Source organism: Oryzias latipes, chromosome 19 (assembly GCF_002234675.1).
Source record: "Oryzias latipes chromosome 19, ASM223467v1".
NCBI classification, from domain to species: domain Eukaryota; kingdom Metazoa; phylum Chordata; class Actinopteri; order Beloniformes; family Adrianichthyidae; genus Oryzias; species Oryzias latipes.
In genome coordinates this window covers 8,346,592-8,368,365 of record NC_019877.2, presented here as the reverse complement: position 1 = coordinate 8,368,365, position 21,774 = coordinate 8,346,592, and the positions used below count along the sequence as shown (strand labels likewise).

The 21,774-nt window shown below is 36.5% G+C and overlaps 2 protein-coding genes and 1 long non-coding RNA gene across 6 annotated transcripts; 2 read left to right on the top strand and 1 right to left on the bottom strand.

The window, feature by feature from the left end:
* Window positions 1–1,402: 1,402 nt before the first annotated feature.
* On the top strand, window positions 1,403–4,690 carry LOC101158640 (tripartite motif-containing protein 16-like). 2 transcript variants are annotated; one of them, XM_004080331.4, is made up of 5 exons: window positions 1,404–2,548; window positions 3,581–3,616; window positions 3,696–3,758; window positions 3,833–3,975; window positions 4,143–4,690. In XM_004080331.4, exons 1-5 carry the CDS (start codon window positions 2,500–2,502, stop codon window positions 4,560–4,562), a joined length of 711 nt encoding a protein of 236 aa, XP_004080379.1. In that variant the 5' UTR covers window positions 1,404–2,499; the 3' UTR covers window positions 4,563–4,690. The 2 variants fall into 2 exon arrangements, with proteins under 2 accessions (XP_020567807.1, XP_004080379.1); XM_020712148.2 differs by lacking the exon at window positions 3,581–3,616 and having other exon boundaries at window positions 1,403–2,548.
* A 6,068-nt stretch (window positions 4,691–10,758) lies between these two features.
* On the top strand, window positions 10,759–20,559 carry LOC105356552 (pleckstrin homology domain-containing family A member 4). 2 transcript variants are annotated; one of them, XM_011488092.2, is made up of 23 exons: window positions 10,759–10,935; window positions 12,978–13,047; window positions 13,137–13,235; window positions 13,346–13,418; window positions 13,506–13,606; window positions 14,165–14,283; window positions 14,384–14,975; window positions 15,396–15,455; window positions 15,641–15,766; window positions 16,158–16,217; window positions 16,333–16,413; window positions 16,624–16,776; window positions 16,953–17,051; window positions 17,461–17,569; window positions 17,864–17,931; window positions 18,046–18,138; window positions 18,222–18,312; window positions 18,563–18,618; window positions 18,970–19,098; window positions 19,184–19,579; window positions 20,005–20,126; window positions 20,222–20,323; window positions 20,404–20,559. In XM_011488092.2, exons 1-22 carry the CDS (start codon window positions 10,892–10,894, stop codon window positions 20,295–20,297), a joined length of 2,817 nt encoding a protein of 938 aa, XP_011486394.1. In that variant the 5' UTR covers window positions 10,759–10,891; the 3' UTR covers window positions 20,298–20,323; window positions 20,404–20,559. The 2 variants fall into 2 exon arrangements, with proteins under 2 accessions (XP_011486394.1, XP_020567804.1); XM_020712145.1 differs by having other exon boundaries at window positions 19,184–19,585.
* On the bottom strand, window positions 16,657–19,341 carry LOC105356551. Of its 2 annotated transcripts, XR_910667.2 has the most exons (5): window positions 19,230–19,341; window positions 18,083–18,246; window positions 17,419–17,547; window positions 16,933–17,029; window positions 16,657–16,773 (listed from the first exon to the last, which is right to left on the bottom strand). It is a non-coding gene; the product is annotated as an uncharacterized LOC105356551 (long non-coding RNA). The 2 variants fall into 2 exon arrangements; XR_002292506.1 differs by having other exon boundaries at window positions 17,419–18,246.
* Window positions 20,560–21,774: the final 1,215 nt, after the last annotated feature.

Here is a 21,774-nt window from a genome sequence, read left to right as displayed (position 1 = left end):
AGCTCACAGGCAGATATGGCTTAAAAAAATGCATCAGCAGCTTGTTTTGCTTTATTTGGCTGAATTCATGGACACCTAAAGGCTGTTCTGTCTAGAAAAAGTTGAGCATTTTTATTTTAGGATTTTTGTTTGAACATATATGAGAAGATGCATCATTGTTAGATTTTTTACAACTGTTTTATTTAATAACCGCAGTTTGTTGGCATTTATTTAATTTCTTTTGTAGTAACACATAAATATTACAAATAAAAGGCAAGAAAAAAAGGCTTTGTTAAACACTTCCAGCCAGAGCATTTACATCCTCTAAAAGAGTGACAAGATCACATCTATTAGATGTTTAGCCTTTAGTAATATAATAATGATCGTCTTTGTAGTTTTGTTGGTTTCTGCTGATTTTAAAGTCTGGTAATGTCATTATTAGTAAACTTGAAGCATTTTATGAATAATCAAAGTAAATCATAACACAATTACAAATTATTTCAGAATTATTTGTGGAGGTAATAACCAATGTGCTTTTATCCTCTTGTCCACTTTGGTTTGTCTTTCACTGAAGCTCTGAAATCCAAAAGCTAATAGTGTCCACATAAAAGAGCATCCATGGAACTTACACAGACTTGCAGACCCATTATCCACAGTTGCTTTAGCCCTGAGCTTTTATGACTTTCCCTCTGGACACGTCTGACACTATAACACGCTAGTGTGCCCCGTTTATTGCTTTCACAGCAGTCAGAGTTGGAGTTCGTCATCGGATTGGGCAGGCGGGAACATAAGAAGGACGAGGCAGCCTTGAAATGAAGTTGGGCAGAGTGCCGGGATCAGTAAACACTTGTGACACAAACTGCAGCCGAGAGCTGCGAGAAAAAGAGTTATGACCTGTGACATGTTTTTTGATTTTAATCCAGTTTATGTGCTTTAAACCCATGGTGATAGTGAATTGCTAACATGATGATACAGTTTTCAACTGGTTAAGATTTAGTGGCTGCTACATTATTACATAGTTGTAATATTAATCAAATGTAGGACTGGATTGTAATCAGTTAAAATGTTTAATTTTATTGTTGAGGTAAACACGTAAAAACCCATCTTGAGTTCTTCTGAAGCAATTGCTGTTCTACCTAACACTCTATTTGGCCCGGTCCAGTATTCTGACGTTTCTCCTATCAAATAAAGCTGAAAATTTTTCATCCTGTTCTTTGTTTTCACACATCATTCAACAAATAATTCAGCACTGATTAGGATGAAACATGCAAAAAATCATCAGAAATTCATGGGGCAATTTAAAGTAATTTATTGACAAATTTTGACATTTGACAACTTTAACTCATTGTATCCTAATTGAAATCATTATATCTTAACAGAAAAAATGTATATAGAGTAGAATAGAATATAACAGAACAGTTGTGACAGTGCAGCAAACAGATAAATTGGAGAGACAATTTTTGTGATGAAAAATAAAAGTGTGAAGAAATTGTTGATATAAACTAAAAAGCAGCATCCAACTGAACATCAATTGTTTAATGAAAAGCAGTGAAAATCAAATGTTAATAAAGGTCCATGTTAGGCCATTAGTCCAGATAGATTGATAGAAGTTTAATTGAGCCCAGAACAGGGAAATTGCTTTGTTACCATGGCGCAAAAACTAACATAGTAATAAAAACAACAGCAGATAATAAATATCACAAAAACTCTAGTCATTACTGTCTCTGTTTTGCTGTGACTGGGTGAAAACTGTTCATGAGTCTGGAGGGGCAGGCCTTTCTGGACAAGAAACTCAGGTGAGAACAGTGATGGATATCTTCGTAAGTCTGTACAGGCATTTGAAACTATATATGTCAGATAGAGATGGCAGCTGTCTTCTTATAACACCCTGTGCTGACTTTATCGCCCTCCTCTGAGTCGTCTTGGTTAAATCCAGAACCACACTGAGGTGTTGTCGGTGATGAAGATTTACAAGAAGGATGCAGCATCATCTTCTTTGTTATTTTTGAAAATAAAAGCTGCTGGTTTTTTTTTTCACATTGGTGCTGATAATAATAGTCCATGAGACTCTGAAGTAGTATATGTTTAGAGCAACATGAAAGATAGATGGATGTTAGGAGCTCCACCCTGAAAACGAATGTGTTCCTGTTACAGGATCTATGGCTGTAAGGCGTAAAGAAAAAGGCAGGGTTTCCTTGGTTATCAGTGTCCTAAAACCAAGAACTGAGGTCACGTGACCAAGAAGCCTCCATTTGGTCTTTATAAGGTAAAAACCTATCTGCAGCTCTGGTTACAAACCTCCAGCCTTCCCCTGCTTTCCTATTGGCAAATTTTGTGCTACACTTGTCTACACCTCCAGCTATACTTCTTAACCTATATGTACTACATTAGAAGGTATATAAGAACAGTTTTAAGGTATCCTACTGTGTTAAAAATGAAAAAGAGTCATTGAGACCAGAAATAAGGGAAGACAAGACGGAGCAGTCACAGGAAGGGGTGAAGCCAAACTTGGGAACCAACATGCCCAACACCACCAGAATTATCTCTGACAGCCGGAAATCAGATAAAGGTGAGCTCTGCTTTTCATTTACAAATTTTGTCCATTTAAAAAACAGCAATATATTTAAAACAACTTTTAAATAGCTCTGATGTATACAGAGATCTGGAAAAAAGGGACTTTTTTTCTGCACTAGCACCAGCAAGGCCTTTTATCATTCTCTCAGCCATGTCTGGACCGAACAGGTCACTGAAGTTTATGTCTGCTTGGAAAGCACAATAATTCCTGGCATCATTTTACACTGTCTGTTGGTTTTATCGCCGTCCTGCAACAGTGTACAAGTCTGCATTTAGAGCATTTCACACATGTCTAAGTGTTGTTTTTGTGTAATTATAGTCTGAAGCTGAACTGCAATAATTCCTCTTTCAGCATCTTATTGGCAGTTTGCTCAAATGCTTGGTGTCACTTTGTAATGAGGTCAAACAAATCAGTTATTTTCATCACCTTGTGCTCCAGTCTGTACAAACAGGTGGCAACACAGTCTCATTCAGTCTCCAGTCAGCACAGATATAAATTTCCCCGTATTTAGATGTGTCAAACTAACTTTATGATGTTAAAATAAATGCATTTAACCCCAACTTCATTGTTTTTTTTAGTTATTTTTTTAAGTTAACGGCTATTACTGCTTTTGCCATAAAAAAATGACTGAGGTGTATAAACATGCAGATTTTATTGGCAGATTATTTTAGGAGTGATGATGGCTGTTGATAAATGAAAGTCTTAACTTGTATGTGTCAGTGTTGACATTTTAAAGCTGTGAGGTTTAAGTGTTCCCTGCACCTGATCCACATCACTGAGAAAAAAAAAAAAAAGGATAGCCTTCTGCACGCTAACACCCGACACCAAAGTATGACATCGCCATTGCAGCAACCAGAAAGCACTTTGAGGTTTTTTAAAATAACATTAATTATTTATATTTTATTTTATATATGTATTTTATACGTACAAAGTAGTTTCCTTTTTCAGCTTAATTCAACAGCCACTTTTTAGGTATATAGCGTAATTGTCATCTTTTTATTTCATGGATTTCTTTATGTTTTCCAGCAAAAACAAAAAATAACTCTGGAAACAATTCTACAGGTAGGGCAGCCACTTTAGGTTATTTAGTACTGGTTTTCTTGTTAAAATATAATTATAAATTTGCTATTTTATTCCTCAGAAAAGAGTCCAACATATGAGCCGAACGTTCCTGAACCCAAATGCAGAGCAGATCTCATCAAATGTGAGCCTTTTGCATATCTTGTTTATTAGTTTGACAGATTTCTTTTGAAGTAACATCTGTGTACATCTTTTCAGATTGGATTCCCTTGTCCTTGGATGACAAGACTGCCAATAGGGCGCTGTGGATCGCAAAGGATGGCGCTAAAGTGGTCCGAAAGACTGATGATGCCATCTGTCCAGTCTTAGAACGACCAGAGAGATATGAGTATGCCCCACAGGTACAGAAAACCATTTTGATGAAAATGTGTTAAATATTTAGTTGTACTATTAACAGGTAAAGTCTGGTTAGTTGAATTTGTGTAATCAGTTTGCTATTTTAAACTTTGAGCAAATTACTTTGACGTCAATAAAAGTTACTTAGAATTCCACTCTTTTGTTTTGGAAGGTCCTCTGCAAAGATGGCATTCTGGGTTTTCGAGGTTACTGGGAGGTGGAGGTTTCCGGTTGGGTGGTGGTTGGAGTCGCATGTGAGCAAGCAGGAAGGCGGAACACCGATGGACCCTGCGGCTTCGGAGACAACGAGGAGTCCTGGGGTATTGGATGGAGTGGCTCCTGCTATCAAGCATGGCACAAAGGTCAAAACAAGGAGATCAGAGGCGTCCCTGAATGCTCCACAATAGGTGTTTATCTCGATCATCCTGCTGGTTTGCTTCATTTCTATGCAGTGGAGAATCTGAAAGAAGACACAGGAGGAAAGGAAGTTATACTTTTGCAGCAGATCAAGAGTTCCTTCAAAGAAAAAATGATGCCAGGCTTCTGGTTGGGGATGCAGTCAGAGTGTTCAATCATGAAGAAAGAAGCTTAAATGAAAGACATACTATAAATGTCATTTTGTTGACCTTTTTTTGACCCCAAAGTGCCTGTCTGTGTCAACTCCAACTCATAAACCCTATGAAATTGTGTTTTTTTATCAGTTAAAATTGTTGAAAAAAAGAAAGAAACAATGTTTAAATAAAAAGCTAAGCAAAAAACTGACTTTCCTCATTTTTTATTACTTAAATAAATAAACGTGATAAAGTAAAGAAAAAGGTAGAATTGTCGTTGCAGTATCTATAAAAAAGGTTTTCTAAAATGGTTTTTTTTTCTGCAGTTACACAGTTTTTATAAAGGTAATAACACTGTAAAATAATTGTGGCTCAAAAATGTTTGAGCTGATTGTGACAACTTTGCATTATAATGTTATTTTCAATTTAGGCAGAAATTCTATTTTATTACAATTTGGCATTAAACATATTTTGTTGCAAGTTGGAAGTTCAAACTAAATAAATAAGCATGAAAAAAAGGAATATCTTGTCAGATTTTGATGTTGATCACTGTTTTTGTGTAATTAAGGACTAAAATTAAATTGAATGTATCCCTCTGTTAACACATTCAGCAGTTATGGAAAAGCTCAAATGCTTTGTAAACTCTTGATTATATAAAGCCTTTTAACATTCTTGATGCTTCAAGTCTTTTTGTCTAGTTTGAGTATAAGTATCTTACAATACTTGTTTTAAGACAAAACTTTAAGATGTAACGACTTGTTTTTGGACGATACATCTTGTTGAGTCATTTGATCTTGATAACATCTTTTTAAAGCAATCTCTACTTTGAATGGACTTTTTTCACAAAAACAAACTTTTTTTGATATATGTAAATTGGAAGATCTTATTTAACTCATTCCACATTACACGTGTATTCAACAATAGCAGGACAGATCATTTACATTTAATTTTAAGACAGATTTACCCCAAAATGTGTTGCTCTAGTCTTTAGAAATAAGGATATTTGGACTGTTGTAGCACTTTAAAATAGATATAGTTGGGGGAAAAGGTACACATACTCTTTTTTGAGCATATTTCCAATTACCAGAGCATTTATAGTATTTATTTCATGATTTATTTTTGGCTTAGAAGCCCAGGACATCACAACTTACTTTTATTAGTTCCAGTGGCAGATTTTCTTCCCCTTAACCAACTGAAAAAACATCTTGCATTTTTTATTATTTAACTTTTTCTGACAAGGACATTTTTCAGTGTTCTCTATAAAATCAGGTACTGTATATGTTTTGATTGTATATTGTCAATAGATACTGTTTCAAGTAAAAAATAGTAACAGTCTTTTGTAAAATTAACATCTGCATGTGCTTAAACAAAAAAACAAAAATTAGCATACTTTTTCCAGTTTGTTCCATCTTCATCTTCTTCAACTATTCTATAAACTAGAAAGTATAACAATACAAAAAGAAAACATGCCAGCTTTAACCCTTGTGCTATCCTAGGCACTTTAACATTGGGAGTTGGGTCATCTAGACCCACTAGACAGAGCGCTGAACCTTTTTTCTTCAATGATTAGTGAACCTCACTGGTGTCCATGGATTTCATGAAATATTTCCACCTTTGTCATGGTAGGGAGAACACGTCAATGTAAGGGTGGGGTCATATAAGATAGCACAAGGGTTAATATATGTAAAATTTCACTTTTTTTGTAATATAAAAGTACAAATAAGTAATTATAAATGTTTATATGACTTTAAAGTGATTAAAAAACAAATTATACAAAAAACGATTAATGTTTACACTTTATACAAAGATAATTTGTATGAAAGTAGGTCACAACAGCAAACTGTTAAGGCGTTCACAATGCAGCTGTCACCTTCACCGGGCAAGCCCATCAACATTTACTAAATAAGGCTACAGTAAACAATCACACACCATGTTTGTGACAATATTTCAAGCACTCTGACAGCTATCGTTTTCCCCACAGAAATAATAAACAATCAAACTCTATTCTCCATTTGCTGCAGATACCCTTGGACCCCTCTGGAGTCAAAATCCACCCCTTTTAAAAAAAAAAATCTTTTCGTAAAAACTCAACAAGTAATTCTTAATTTTCACTTTGATATATAAAGTGAGATTTTGATTTGGAATTTATATTTCAAGCAATCAAAACGAAAACACACGAAAAAAAACAGACAAAAGAGATCTATTTATAGAAATATCAAACTTAAAATAACTGATCACGGTTTGATTGAAATATTTTTTTCAAACTGATACATTTTTATATAAATATGTCCACATAACTATTTTCATTATTCTAAATCATAAAATACATTTTTGCCCTGAGATGTAAGCAAATTGACAATAAAAAAAAAACTTTGTTAGGTTTTTTAAAGATTTTTAAAATACATATTAAAAAAAATATTTGAAAATCATGACTTAAACAATCTTTAGTTTTTTAATAAAAGCTGCAAAGCAGAAAAACAACTTTAATTTGTTTTAAATCTAAAAAATAACTGTGAACTGTGTGCATCCTTTTTTTTGTATCTATGATATAATTTTTTTTCTTTGCAAACTTTCAAAGACTGGCTAAACATGTACAGTTGATTGTCCTATGCCGAGAAGGAAAGACAATTTGTAATAAATTGGCAACCTAGCACACATAATTTTTGATTTGGAGGAGGTATTCTTGTCATCTATTTCTGGATTTTTTTCCACACTTTAAACCGTGTCCTAGCTTTGTGTTCAGGCTGTTCCTTCATGAGCAAAGCATGCTTTCACTTATGTCAGGCATGTAAAATGGTTGTAATTCATAGGCAGTGCCATGACCAAAGTTGCACTAGTGATACCTTCACCGCAGTGTCACATGTCATCAGGGGGGGTTCAGTGATGTGTGCATGTGCACTGTAAACGAACATCTAAATTTGCAATTACAAATTTAGATGAATAATGTGTCACCAGCTTCTCCTCATACAAAATTTACGAGTTTGATGTTTACATTTGTGCTGCACCTTGGGAAGTTTGCACTGAAAGGCTGGATCAGAAATAGCGTATCATTTCCTCCCATGGTATCGTCTCTTTTGACCCGCTGACATCCTTAGGCGAAACACAGCCACCATCAAGGGTCGAGCAGATTAACAGAGATGGTACTGCTGCGCGTTTTAAAATTCCAACATGGATTCATAATTAATAATACGTTGCTTCCACCGGTGTGCTTGTTCAGCAGATTTGCTTTTGTCAAACACATGTTCCAAACACAAACAAATGTCTGCTTATACAAGAGACCAATTTGTAACAGTTCTTTGAAAAATGCATCCACAAACTTAATTAAAAGTCAAACGTAATTTAAATTTGAGAAAATAACAGTTTTGACGATTTTATCTAGGTCTGAAGTGGTTTGTTTCTCAATCTAAAAGTTTTAAAGCCTTTTTACTTGGTTTCCCTCTACTTGCCCAAAAAAATATTAAACGTGCATTTGTTGGTAGTAGTACTTTTGTTAGTTCATTATTTCTTGTTTATGTAGAAATTGTCAAAACTCTGACTTTTGCTACGTGAATTCCTAATGGAACCAAAAATGTGTCAGAAGATGTATGAAAAAAAATGTTTCAACACCGCCACCTGCTGCATATTTTTAGATAGTACATCACAAAAAAAGAACACAAAATAAATGGATTTTAAACATCAGTGCCAGATTTTATAGTTCCATGTATTTGTTTTTTTATTTGCCTCTTTATTGCCAAATAGAAAAAAATAGATTTCATCCTAAAGCTTACTTCACCGATTCAACCCAAAGAGAATGATAATGAAAGTGACACACCCAGGGAGGAATGGATGTCAAGGTAATTAATCCTTTTATCCATCTGTTCTCGGTTTTTTATACCCATCCTGTTTAAGATCACAGGGTGCCTGAAGCCTATCCAGGATACAAGTGGTCCATCCAAGGCACGTGAGCTTTAAAGGCAAATGTAAACATTAATTTCTATTCACTTGTATGTAATGTGTACTTAACTCCTTAACTTTTGGAGTGAGCTCCAGATTGGATGTTTGATGCATACAAAGATCCTTTATTATAAAGGCACACATGACTTTGTGTTAAACTCAAGAGAAAATTTAATTTATCAAAATTCAAGTCAATTTGATTCCTCCTTCAATCTACTAACTCTAAAAAGTTACTATCAATTCCTGTTTTTGCAGTCAAAATTGTAATAAACAACTGTTTTGTAGTTCTGATAACATGTTTCTACAGTGAGATGTGAACCACTTTATTACATAAACGTAGACTAGTATGAATTCCATCCATCCATTTTCTTAACCAGCTATGTCACTTTCAGGGTCGCGAGGAAACATCAACTCCATTTTTTTAAACAGGCAAAGTTTCCGATCTGCAGGTTGCGCACAGGTTAATCAGTAATTAAAACCATTTATAAGTCCTCTGAATTTTGTTAATATGTAAGGGTTCATAAAACTGCAGGCACAGATTTTAGACTTGACTAAGAATTACATTTTCTTTTACCGCATTTTGTAAACATTTCAGTGTTTTAACCTCCACTAGGCAGGTCTTCAGTGAAAGAACTTAACCTTTCACCTGACTTCTCTTTTCTTATCCACCTCTTAAAATGCTTCTGATATTTTCCTCTGGTGGTTTGGTAATGCCTGCTTTCGTGAGGCCTGCTAGCTATCTGCTCTCACCCCCTCAAAAAATGCTTTTGGCAAAAAAACATCTTTTAACTGAAAGCACTTAAGTATTTTATAACACATTAATCCGTACAATAGATGACAAGTCAAGTGAATTAAATCCCCTTTATTTGTGTGATGAACATATTCAGGAGCACAAGTTCCTAATTCATGGGACAAATATCCTGTAACTTCAATGTTGTCTTTTAATGATTTTAATCATAGTCTATATACCTGTCAAGGTTTTTGGAGTAATTCTTCACAGTAACCAAACAAGGTGTGGCAATGGAGAGTACAGTTCCCTCTGAATGAAAAAAAGAAAGAAACCTCCTGGAAAAGCAGGCTATGTGAGACCAATTATCTGCCCTAACCGGTTTTGACAAAAGAGACAGATAAGCACAAAAACAGTGGAAAATCAGTTCTGACATCAGTAACTGTAGCATTGACAGAACAGGGTAAAATTAACGGACCGAAAATCCAGAGAGCAGAAAAGATATGTTAGTCATTACAGCAGTGAAAGAACATGAAGCAAAGAAACTTAAAATCACAGGAGAATTAATTCAAGCCAAAAGAGATCAGTTAATTACTAAAACAATGAGAGAGCAAGAAGGAGACAGACCGACATAAATACACTGAAATCTTTTATAAAACAAAAAAATTACATTAACAAAATCTACATGCAGATGAAGGACGTACAGTAAAAACATTGGGGCCAAATACGGACACAGCCGTAACAAGGACTTTGTTTTTATATTGTGTAGTGTGTTCTAACAAAAACTTAGTTTGTAACAGTTTTCATTGAATGAAATAAAGTGCATATCTATTAAAAGTTTCTTCATCAGTTATTCACATAGCAAAAAAAAAATAGAAAAAAACTTAAAACAAGGCGTCTGTAATTAAGAAAAAAACTTTTTATTCTTAATTGTGTTTACCTTTTGTCAGTAAAGCAAACTAATTCTGCATTTAGATTTGTACCCTTGGGAGTTGGTCAGTGGAGGTTGCAGTTGAATACTAATGAGTCCAGAGTTTAATAATCTCTACGAAGACAACATAAATCTCAAAAAGCTTACTTAGACTGAAAAGACAAACATTTATTTAAACAGTTCATTTATAGTGTCGCCAGTTTAAATTTAGAGATCTTTGTTTAAACTTTACTTTTTTCAAAAATATTTGACATTTTTAATGAGTAACTATGTCAAATGTTAAATAAGTATTAAACCCAATTTCAAATTTACAGCATTTTAGGTCAAATTCCTCTAAAAACAAGAAAATATTTCAACGAAATGTCCTTTTTTTCATGTTCTGATGGAAAACCATGACTTCTAAACTCAATGTAAGAAAGCAAACAGAAAAATACAAATAATACAAATACAAATAAATAAATAATTTGAAAAGAGTTCTTACAAGATGAACTTCATTTTAACAGATTATCAGGAGCAGACAGAGTAGAAGAGGGAGGGACAGAGACAAAGAAGGAATGATGAGAAAGAGGCTTACAGAGAGTTCACTGTTAGAAAACAGAAAAGCAAAGGAGCGTAGGTAGAACACCCATTTCACTCCACATCTCAAGAAAGTCAAACTGTTTGCTGCAGACAGACAGCTTCATCAGTACATGGAAAGAATAGCACAGGAGAGTTGTGCCTAAAGGCAAACAGGGGCTTAAAGGCAGCCATACCAGAGGATTCTGTGAGGAAGAAAACCAATGATGGATCTGAAAGTAGACAGCAGGAGAGCTAAACTATTAAGGTATGGTAATTTATGGCAGCTTTTAAAATAATCAACATTGTCATTTTTAATAACTTATCTTTCATTTTTTTTGTTAACCACTTTTAGTTGGTTTGTGTTCCTGGTGCTTGTATCTCATAGTACTGTGAAGCAAAGGTGCTGATATGATATATCATCTCTGCCTGAAACAATGCAGGCACCCTTTTTCCATGTGAGGCTGTACTTCCTCATTTATTATTATTTTACTTTGTGTAAAATCATTAATTATTATTTTTAACAGTGGATTGGTGTTCAAATCACAATTTTTTCTCATAAGGGACAATTTCATTTTGGCCTTTTGTTTGACTGTGAGATAGTCAAAGATATGCAAATGTTTGCTTTAGACAAAAAGTATTATTTTCCCAGCAAATGTATTCAACATAATCCTTGTCCAGCTTCACATGACATTTCAGAGTCTTCGGGCGTCACAAAGCTCACTCTGTGTCATACACAAACCCTCCGTTTGTCCTCCCCAACATCCCTCTTTAGCATTTTAAGTCCCAACTTCTCTCAGTAAGAAACCCTCTCTGATCAAGGAGGAGATTTTCAGAATATTTCCCAACACCCACAGAACCCCCAGCAGCTTCAGAGATGTTCATTGCCTCAGATTCCTCACAAAGAGGCGATTGTTGTTATCCTTTTTACTCCGAGGCTTGCGGGTTGGAGATTGTGGTTGATTTAGACTCAGACTGCTGATGCCAAACCTTACCAAACCCTGTGGCAAGTGTGGGAAAACTCTCATGATGTTCTTATCTATGGGTTCATTTGTGTGTCACAAAGGTCAAAAAAGCACAAATTTCAAGATTTGATTTGATTTGATTTGATTATTTGAAGTATTAATTGTAGTCATTATAACAAAAAAATGACACAGATATAACAAAGAAGGAATATTGGTAATCATATATACAGATTTTTGCAGTAATACATAAAAAACACATTTAGGTTACATTCGATTCATCAAATGTAACTAAAGTCAAGTAGAGTTTGATTTATTGCTTGAAAAAGAGTGGGAAGAAACAAAATAACACAATCCTACCCCTACTGGGTTATTACATTTCATATTTTGACATAGTTGTCATAATCCGGTTCTTATCAGACCGAGTCCAGATTTTTTTAAATAGAGTGCTTATTGACTACCCTCACAAAATATTCTTTCACAATTGCAGTAGGTAATAACATTACTTTTTAAAATAGATTCACTTGGACTAATTTTTTAATTGTTTCATTTTATCAAATTGTTATATTTCTACATTTATTGGGGAATAGTTTTTAATTTTTAGAACAAGGCAGAAAAATTTCACATAAATTATCCCTATATATGAATATAGGAGTGACAGATACCTAATGTATGAGACAAATGGAACTATAGCAAATAAGCTGATTAAATTTTAAGAGAAAACATGAACTCAATATGCGACTTCTCTGTCCTCACAGCATACAATTTCATTTTAGTTCTTCCATCCACACGATGTAGTTCTGCAGTCTAGCAAACATTTCGGACCTTGCCTCTTCATACCAGCCTGCCCCATACTGCCAGATTAGTTTCACACACTCGGGGCCCCTCCCTGCTACCACGGCGACGCAGCTGTCACCTGTCAGTTCCATGGTGGGGATGTCCGCTGGCCTGTTATGGCTCAGAATAGAATTGTGGGAGAGTTTTGCAGCAAGTGGGAGAGCACCACATTAAATTGATGAATTTTTGAACAAGAAGAAAAGAAATCTCAACATTATGGGAATGCAATGCATGTTCCTGGGAATGCTGGGAGTGACTGGCTGCTTTTTCAAGAAGAGAGTGCACTGGTAAGGTCTTATATCTTTGCAAAAACAAGCCTACTGTACGGTATATGGGTAGCAACTGGGGGTTGTTGCTAAGTCCTGCTAGGAACTTCTGTTTTATTACACATGTGGCTAGAAAGGGGAATTGATTCATCTATCTTTGGCAACTAAGAAAAAATATTTTTCTTGTTCACTTTTCTGAATTTTTTTCACTCCTTGACACTTTTTTTCTGAATGTTTTTGTGTAGAATGGATGACCAGGACAGAGTGAGCCAAGCATCTAGTGTGGCCACAATTTCCTACTTTCCTGTCATGACGGTTTGCTTTCCTTTTTTTGAATTTGTTTTATTCTAAAGAAAATGCAAGTGTCATTGTGTGCTTTTAATTCTGTGTCATGTTGTAAACAGGAAAACGATGGAAAGGTTCAAACGTTTGGGAAGAGATGTCAGGCTGCCAAAAGAGACCCTAACTGTCCTGTGGTCATTAGGGGATGGCTAAACAAAAAAGTACATTTTTTAAATAATTATAATGAAACATACAATGATACAAATTTCATGTGAAACAGTCTGAAAGTTTCCATATTGTATTTTTACCTTAAAAACTGTCTTTTTGGCAGGATAGCTCTGGTCTGAAGCTTTGGAAGAGAAGATGGTTTGTGCTCTCAAACTACTGCCTCTATTACTATAAAGGTAGGAGCGGTGACAGCTGGATGTTTCTATCTTAATTAAAAACTATGAACAATGTTTTTTTTCTTCACACTGCGTTTGTGTCCTCAGATAGCCGAGAAGAGTCGGTGTTGGGCAGCATCCCTCTACCAAGCTACAAAATCCTGTTCTGCACACCAAGGGAATGCAAAAACAGAAAGTTTACATTCAAGGTATCCTGCATGTTATTATTGTTATTGTTATGGAATCAAAGTCCATGCTAAATGTGTATGCGTTAGAAATCCCAAGGCTGTGAAGCTCTAAAACCTGGAAGCTAAGAAAGTTTGCAAAGTTCACGCTTTTTATGGGTCTTGAAATGTTTTCCTAATTTTTATAAAATATTGCTGGATATTTTGAGAACTCTTGGTGGAGCTCCTACTGTACTTTGCATGAGTCAGGAATGTTTCATGGTGGAAATGTTTTCTGAGAATCCATTATTACAGGCGAACTAATGCTCTGTAAGTCAATTGGAGTTTGGGTAAAAATCCTGCAAATCCAAATTTTAAAATCCTTACCCCAGCTGCTGTGAGACCTATGTGGACAGGTTGACCAATAATCAGGCCAACCTAAGGCCAAACCAGGCAAACTATGAGACTTTCCTAAAATCAATAGGTAACTTTAAGCAAATATTTGCAAATAAGAGTAGTTTTTGGAGCGCGGGGCAGCAAACATGTATTTTATCAGTGATAAGTTTCATTTAGCCTATTTTCTTTTGTACATCTGTCCTAAAGGTGGTGCATCAGGGCATGCGCTCCTACTTCTTCAGTGCTGACACTCAGGAGGACATGTTGGGTTGGGTTCGAGCCCTCAGTCAATCTGCTGCAATGGAGTTGGATGCCACAATTAATAGGTACAGCTCACGCTTGTGAGGGGGACTTTTTTTTCCTTGATAAAAGAGAATGTCTATGATTGTTATTTAACAAACCTTCTGTTGTTTTTGATCCTTACAGGCGCTGCTCGAGTTATCAGGATTTTACCTTGATCAGTGCCAGCACAGAATCTGTAGATTTTCCCAAATCTCCCTCAGATGAACTGAGTCCCTCTCAAAAACACAAGCATGTCAGCAGAACCCTGAGTGAACCGAGCCACCTCGGTGGAAGAGTGGGGAGGTCACACTCGGAGCAGAGGGGCAGGCGGAACATCCATCACAGAAACAGAAGGTTGGTAAAGCGGATGACAAATCATCCACTTCAAAGCAAAAGAAGTTTGCTTTCAATTTTCATATTTTGGTTTTTCCACAGCCCTTCAAACCGAACACCAAGCCCTACAGTTTCAAGCAGAAGAGCTGCAGGTCCAAACATGGAGGAGGATTCTCCTCCTGATGAAAACACAGCAATGCCAACAGAAATCAGTGGAGCAAATTCTTTAACATCAAGAGGACAGCTGGGGTCACGACCTCATACGCCCATGGGACGCGTTGACATTCGCCCCCGTGATGACCCAGTTATTGTGCAGCAGACCCTGTACTATGCACCTGCCTCACCAAAGCCAGAATACAAATCTGCACCAACCACTCCAGTCACTGAAAGGTGGCAAACCAAGGTGAGAACTTATTTTTTAGAAGTTTGGAAAACACAAAAACTGAATCAAGTTTTCTTGCTGTTACTTTGTTTGGCTACCTTATATGGTTCAACGACAGTTTCATAATATGTACAAGTTTGATCTAATGTACCATAAAAAGCTAAACATGTCTTTATTAATCGATCAGAGACTTGAAAATGTGGTAAAAAGGCTTGTATATGTTAAAGGTGGGCAGCTTGAAAAATTACTTGTTCTGCACAACTTAGGTTAAGAAAACTCTTTAATTCAGTATACTTCATCTACTATAGCATTCTTCAAAGCACATTCTTCATTTTGAATATTTGTACAAAGTAAAAAAAATTTAAAAGAAATAAATCTTACAAGATATCTGTAATTTTACGATTTTATCAGATTGATTGTTTTTTATTTCTTTCTTCAAAGCCTGCACCCATATACGGGGCTGTCCACCATGCAGCTAGTGGACGAAGGCCTCTGGGCAAGGTGACTATTTAAAATAATGCAATAATATAAAAGACATTCATTCAAAAATTTTCAGAAATTGTGCAGCTATTTCATAATTTGACTGTTAATTCAAACATGCTTTAACTTACGCTGCACAAATGCACAGTACGTTCAGTCAAGCATGAGAGGATTTCTTTTTATATACTTGCTGTATCTTCCTTTAGAGCCTCTCTACTGGTGCAGACTTACTGCCCCCTTTACCCCCCTCATCACGAGCTGCACATGCTCTTCACCCACAACAACACCACCAGCGCAGCTTCGTATCTGCTTGTATGCTACCGGCAGCTATGGTACAGACATGCTGGCTGATCTGTGCTCTGTTCTCGTGCCGTTATGTTCAGTGCAATTTAATGCTACTTTGTGCTAAAATAGATTTTATTTTATATTTTGTGTCTAATCTTATTTTATTATTAAAACCTAATCACATTTTTTGTTTTTGGAAGTATAGGATGTACCGGTAATTGAATTCAGTGTATTTACTAGTAGTTGTATTCATTTTATTTCCTTAAATTTGTTGAGGGATAAACTTAAAATGTGGTTGTGGCTTACTCAAGTTTGTGCAGCTTGTGTTCTGTTCTCTAAAAAAAATCAATAAAGTTTTTCTTTATCGAATACACATTTGTATTATTAATGATAGAAATTTCAGAAAAAACTGTAACAATACATTTTAAAATTTCATAGGCCTCAAATCCGGACCCGAGGGAACTGCTTCCAATCCGTCCACTTGAAAGCGATGCAGATGTGAGTGATGTCTGCCTAAGACACGACTGGAAATTAACCAGAATGCAGTGGAGCCTTCAAAAATGAATGACACATTTCTTTTTGAGAAAAGATGAGTCGGATTTTTGCTCTTCAGGCTGTGCTGACAAGGCTGTGTGGGTGCGACAAGCTGTTACAGTCTCTTTCCGGAGAACTGGCTCAGCTACAAATTGATAAGGTTGGTAGATTAAATGTATTTACAAATTGAAAATATTATTTATCTGGGGAAAAAATAATTAAGCTAATTTAGTATATAGATAAGCTAAGAGGATGAAAAAAGTCAAACGTATTTTAAGAAAAATATAAAAGGAAGAAGACATTTTCTCCAATTTGATAATTAATGTAAGAGAGAACAAGTATGATAAATAAGAGGTTTCTTGTGTTTCAGGACAGTGTCCAGTGTGCGTTGGAAGTTTCTCGACTTCAGGTGGAAGACTGGAAGAACCAGGGGCCACGGGCACTTGAAGAAGTTCTGACCCAGAAAGCTTTGCTACAGGATGAGCTGGTCACGATCCGGGCGAGAATGTGTGATGTGTCACTGGTGTGTAACAAAACAACAGTTAAGAACAAAAATTAAAGTTACTGTACTTATTTCTGTTGAATCTGCTTCGTAATTTCAATCAAGACAAAATTTGACAAAAAAATATTCAACTTTTATATGTTTTTTTGTTTTTGTTTATCGTGATTGTGCACAAACCTTTTTACTTTTACATTCAGGAAATGGAGAGGGTGTGGAGTCAGTATGAGAGAATGGAAAGTGAACTGTCTGTTATCCGTTCACACCTGCAGCACATCTGTAATTTTGGAATGCCACAGGTAACTTTTTATGACACACCGGAAATCTCCAAACGCTTAAATGAAGGCATTTGGTCAGAATGGATCTTTTGGTTACAGTATTTCCAAAATGTGGGTAAAAATAATAGTGGGGTGGCTGAATTGTTTAAAATCTGGATGTAAATAGCAATACACAAGAGCTTCCAACCTTAATTAAGCCGTTATCACATAGTTTGGATTTGGTTAAAAAACAGTAAAAAAAATCACCGTTAAAATAAAAAACTTAATTAAATTTAAAAAGTGTGTTTTATAAGTATGAAACTAGAAAGAATTAACCATTTCTTGTATTTGCATCATCAAAAATGTATTGTGGACCAACAAACTATAAATTGTGAATCTCTGTACTTACCTGTGTCAAAGGATTTGTCACAGATTTATCTTCTCTGTTTAGGAGCAATCTCAGGCTCAGAGGGAACTGTGGATGATGGAGGACATCCTTGATGGATTAAGAGTCAACAGAGATCACATTTGTTTCCTGCTGAGAGTACAGAGACATCACAGTGAGCAGCACAGCATACATCTCGCCTCACACGATAATCTTGCTAGTCTCCTTCTCGTTTATCTCATCCTAAGGCCACACTAAATATGTTCCCCTTTAGAATGTGATGCTTGTTTCGTTTTTATAAAGTAGCACTATTGTGCATGTAAAACTTGTTGTGTTAGTTGTTTGTCTGTTGTCTTGCCTACAATTCTAGGTCATTTTAACTGAAACACTTTTAAAAAGTGCTCCTGATTTCTTGGATCATGAACAACTACAAAAGAAAAGAGTCAGAACATTTATGTTCTCCTTTCAGCATTCCAATCTTTGGCTCCACATCCTGGATCTCCTGGATCTCCCATGGAAAGGCCACATAGCTCACTGGTGAGCTGTCTTAATTAGGTGGCTGTAAAATGTTTCCTCTGGATTTAACATGACAGATCACTCATTGATGAGATGATGTTCAAATAGGTTGTTTATAACTGTTAACTCCTGCAGGACATGGACCACGAGCCACCAGTCCGACCGCCCTTACCTCTGGAGCTGCAGGAGAACCATCAGGGCTTTGGGTGGACAGAGTCCCCATATGAGGTGGGAAATAGGAATGTGTATGTTTTTATTGCCTGACAAGCATGTCCAAGTTTAATCGTGCTGTTCCTCTTCTTATGTTTCAGGGAATATATAGCCTTGCTGCTGATCCTGTGAACAGAATAGGAAACAGCCAGCCTGATCTTCTTAATGTGAAAGCACAAAGAGACATATCTGGTTGGTAAAATCATGTTTGGTGCTTAATCAAAACAGAAATATAAATATCTTGATGTAACTTATTATACTTCATAAAATGTGTAATTAATAGGTTTTATGGAATTTGTTTGACATTGATGGAATTACTTTCTTCTGTTTTTCCCTTCCTCCCTCATATTTTTAAATCATCCCCTTCCTGCCAACCTATTCCTCCACCCACCTCTCTTTCCGCTTTATTTACTTAAAATCTCTGTTTCTACGTCATCTTCAGATTCCCAATTTACATCGAAAAGGATCCCACCAGACACAAGCAACCAATCAACCAAGGTTAGATTTGTTATCATTCTCTGTCTGCTGTTTAGCAAAGTGAGTCTTTTAACCACAGAAACAGTCATCGAATGTTTCCTCATTGCAGCAACTGCCAAATTCCAATTCTTTGAATCTTGCATTTCCCTTGCAATTAGGGTATGTTGCAGTTCCATCTTTAGACAGGAGAAGGAGCCAAAGACTAATCAGTTCAGTCGCACAACTATTCTTCAGCTCATAAATGTGCAGATGATGAACAGCATAAAAGCAGCCATCACAGTTTTCCTGCAAACAGTCAAATGCAAGCAGTGATGCGTGTGAGCTGCAGAATTCATGTATCAATTACACAAACTAAGGATGTTTCTCCTGTAGAAGACAAACCTAAAGATGAGTGAAGAGGAGCAGATTGAGAGGATGGAAAGGAATAAGGAGAGGGTAACAAATAAACCTCCACTCCCTAATCAGAGTATACAAAGTCAAAGTTCACAAGCAAACGGGGAGGTTTGTCAAATCTGCTGTTGTTGTAACCTACTAAAAATACAGTAAGTCACATATAATGACTGCTAATCTATCTGTAATTTCTTAGCCCCCCTTCCCCCTAAGGGTGACAAGAGTTGTTACAGCTGTTTTACCTTCATCTCTTGTGGCGAGACGAGTTTCTGTGGAGGACCCTCCAGCTGAGCTCCATACTTCACTGCCTGAGCAGATCCCACCTGAAATGCAGAAGAAACTACCCGAGCAGAGCAAAAAACTCCTGGACAAACCATCACGACAATTGTTGCTGGAGGGACTGGATCCCATCAGACCCTCAGATGAGACGCAACAAGGACACCCTGTTAGAAAGACAAGCAGAAAGCAACCACAAGGAGGATCCAGGGGATTCAAGATGGAGTCACTTTTGGAAATGAGCAAAGCTGAGGGAATTGAAGCTTCAAGTACTCAAACCCAAGACCTAAGAGGTTTAGAAGAAAAGGTTTTGAATGTAAGGGTACGAAAGAACATGCATGCCTGCATTCACATGCATGCACAATCAATATCAAAATATCGCATAGATTATTTCACTTTAAATCAGACATTTGAGTTTTTATTAATATCTGATTTAATAATCTTATAAAGCTGAAATAGAATTTAATTAATACTGCGCAGCAAACCACAAAGATTGACTTGACATCTATTTAATATAAAAAAAATTAGGAGTCCAAACAGTGAATTGATTACTTCCCTACTTAATATATAGGAGTAATCAAGACCAAAGCTGGATATAATATGTAAATTATAAGTTGTATATGGTAAAACAATGTAAAATCCCTTGACTGTCTTCCACACAATCTCAAAGACATATTTAAGTGTTGTTATATGGAGGAAAATAATTGTATGCAACGTGATTGTAATGTGTGCATTGAACAGGCAGAGGAGCTACCTTCTGCCCCAACGACGCACAACATGGATCCCAACTTTAATCTGAACCCTGAACAGAGAGATGCTAAACTTCGACGTGTAGAAAGAATCAGAGAAAGAGTCATGAGGAGGTTCGGCGTTCTTTGTCACTTCCAATGTTATTCCTGCGTGTGCTTCACACTGTTGAAAGAATCACACATAAGTTGTTGTCTATCTACCAGCGCAGCCAGGGAGAAGGCCACAACAGACGATCAACACTCAACCAGGAGACAGGAGAAGGGGCTTCTCCAGGTTCTCCCTGACAAATCCAAACTGCAAACGAAAGCAGGTACTTTTGGAACACTCACCCACACAAATCAAACAACTCAAGATTACTCCAACAAACTATGCTCTGTTTTACACTTTCAGAACACAAAGGACTTAGAAGCAGCGATGAGAATTCAAGCCTTTGTGAGGAAGTTCAGTTCCTTGATGCAAAATCTCAAGATAATGATAAGGAGCACCAAGAGGTTAACAATTCTGGGAACAGAACACAGCGCAGTGGGAAAAAAGGGGTTGCCAAGACAAAAACCGAACGCCAGCCTTCACCATGTCATATCTCATCCATGACTGTCTACCAGGAAGATGGAGGGAAAGGATTTAAAGGTTACAACGAACAGAAAAATCAGAACGAATTTCCAGAGGATGACAATGAATTTGATGTCAGATCCTCAGGTTTGAGAGCTAAGTGGTTTCTCTCCACCAAACAGTGGCATGGGTTCACACCTTTACAAGTATCTCCTTTGGAGACCGTACCAAGTGAGGAAAATGCAGATTCGGAAACTCAGGCGACTTCTCTGGATGACACAACTGATTCAAATGGAATGTCCTCAGCAGTGAGTGAAAGCTTGGAGAAAATGAAGGACAACCTTTCACTCTTCTACAAGATTGCGTGCGACATCAGTATCTCAGACTCAGACATAACCAAGAGTGATGCTCAGATATCAACTCATCCAGAAGAAGAAAACTTGTTGATCAGTGAATCCGTTCTAAAAGAAACAACCAGCAATCCTGCATCATCACCTGAACAAGTTAGAAAGGATTCCCGTCATCACTTAACAGCGGAACAACAAACTGAAAAGGTGAAAGATAGAAAAGTGGAAAGTTCAGAACGTTCGGCATGTATTCAAGAAATTCCAAAAAAGCTAGAAGACAGATCAATTCAAGATTGTGAGCTGCAGATTATAGAAGCTGTCTCTGCTGCTTGTGTTGAGCACACTGATTCTGAGTGGCAACAGAGTGGCTGTGCAGAGACAAAAGAGGAACACAGGGCGATAAAAAAGCCAGTTGACAGGAAAGTAGACCAAGAGGGATGTGAAGAACTGAAGAAAAGTACCAGTTTAAGTAAGGTGATTAATGAGAATGAGCAAGAAAAAGAAGACAAGCGTTCCATCAGCCTATCCAGCTTTGTACATGAGGGTGGAGGAGTGCTTCGAAGTGCATCCTTTGGGAAGCCGAGAGTAACAGTATTAAGGACAAGTTTGTAAAAAGAACTTTGGCTGCTTTAGTTTAACTTAAATAACAAGTTTCAGGGGGATGAGAAAACTGTCAGGTGGACTTTGAAGAAGTTCTGATCTCACTTGAGTAGCTAGAAAAACACACAACACATGCACAATATCAGTTAAACTTGAACATTTCCATTTGGTGCAAACTGGCTGACAGGCTTAATATTCATATTTATTATGGTTCTTGGAGGACATTAAAAGCTATGTATAATGTCTGTACTTTAGGGCAAACACT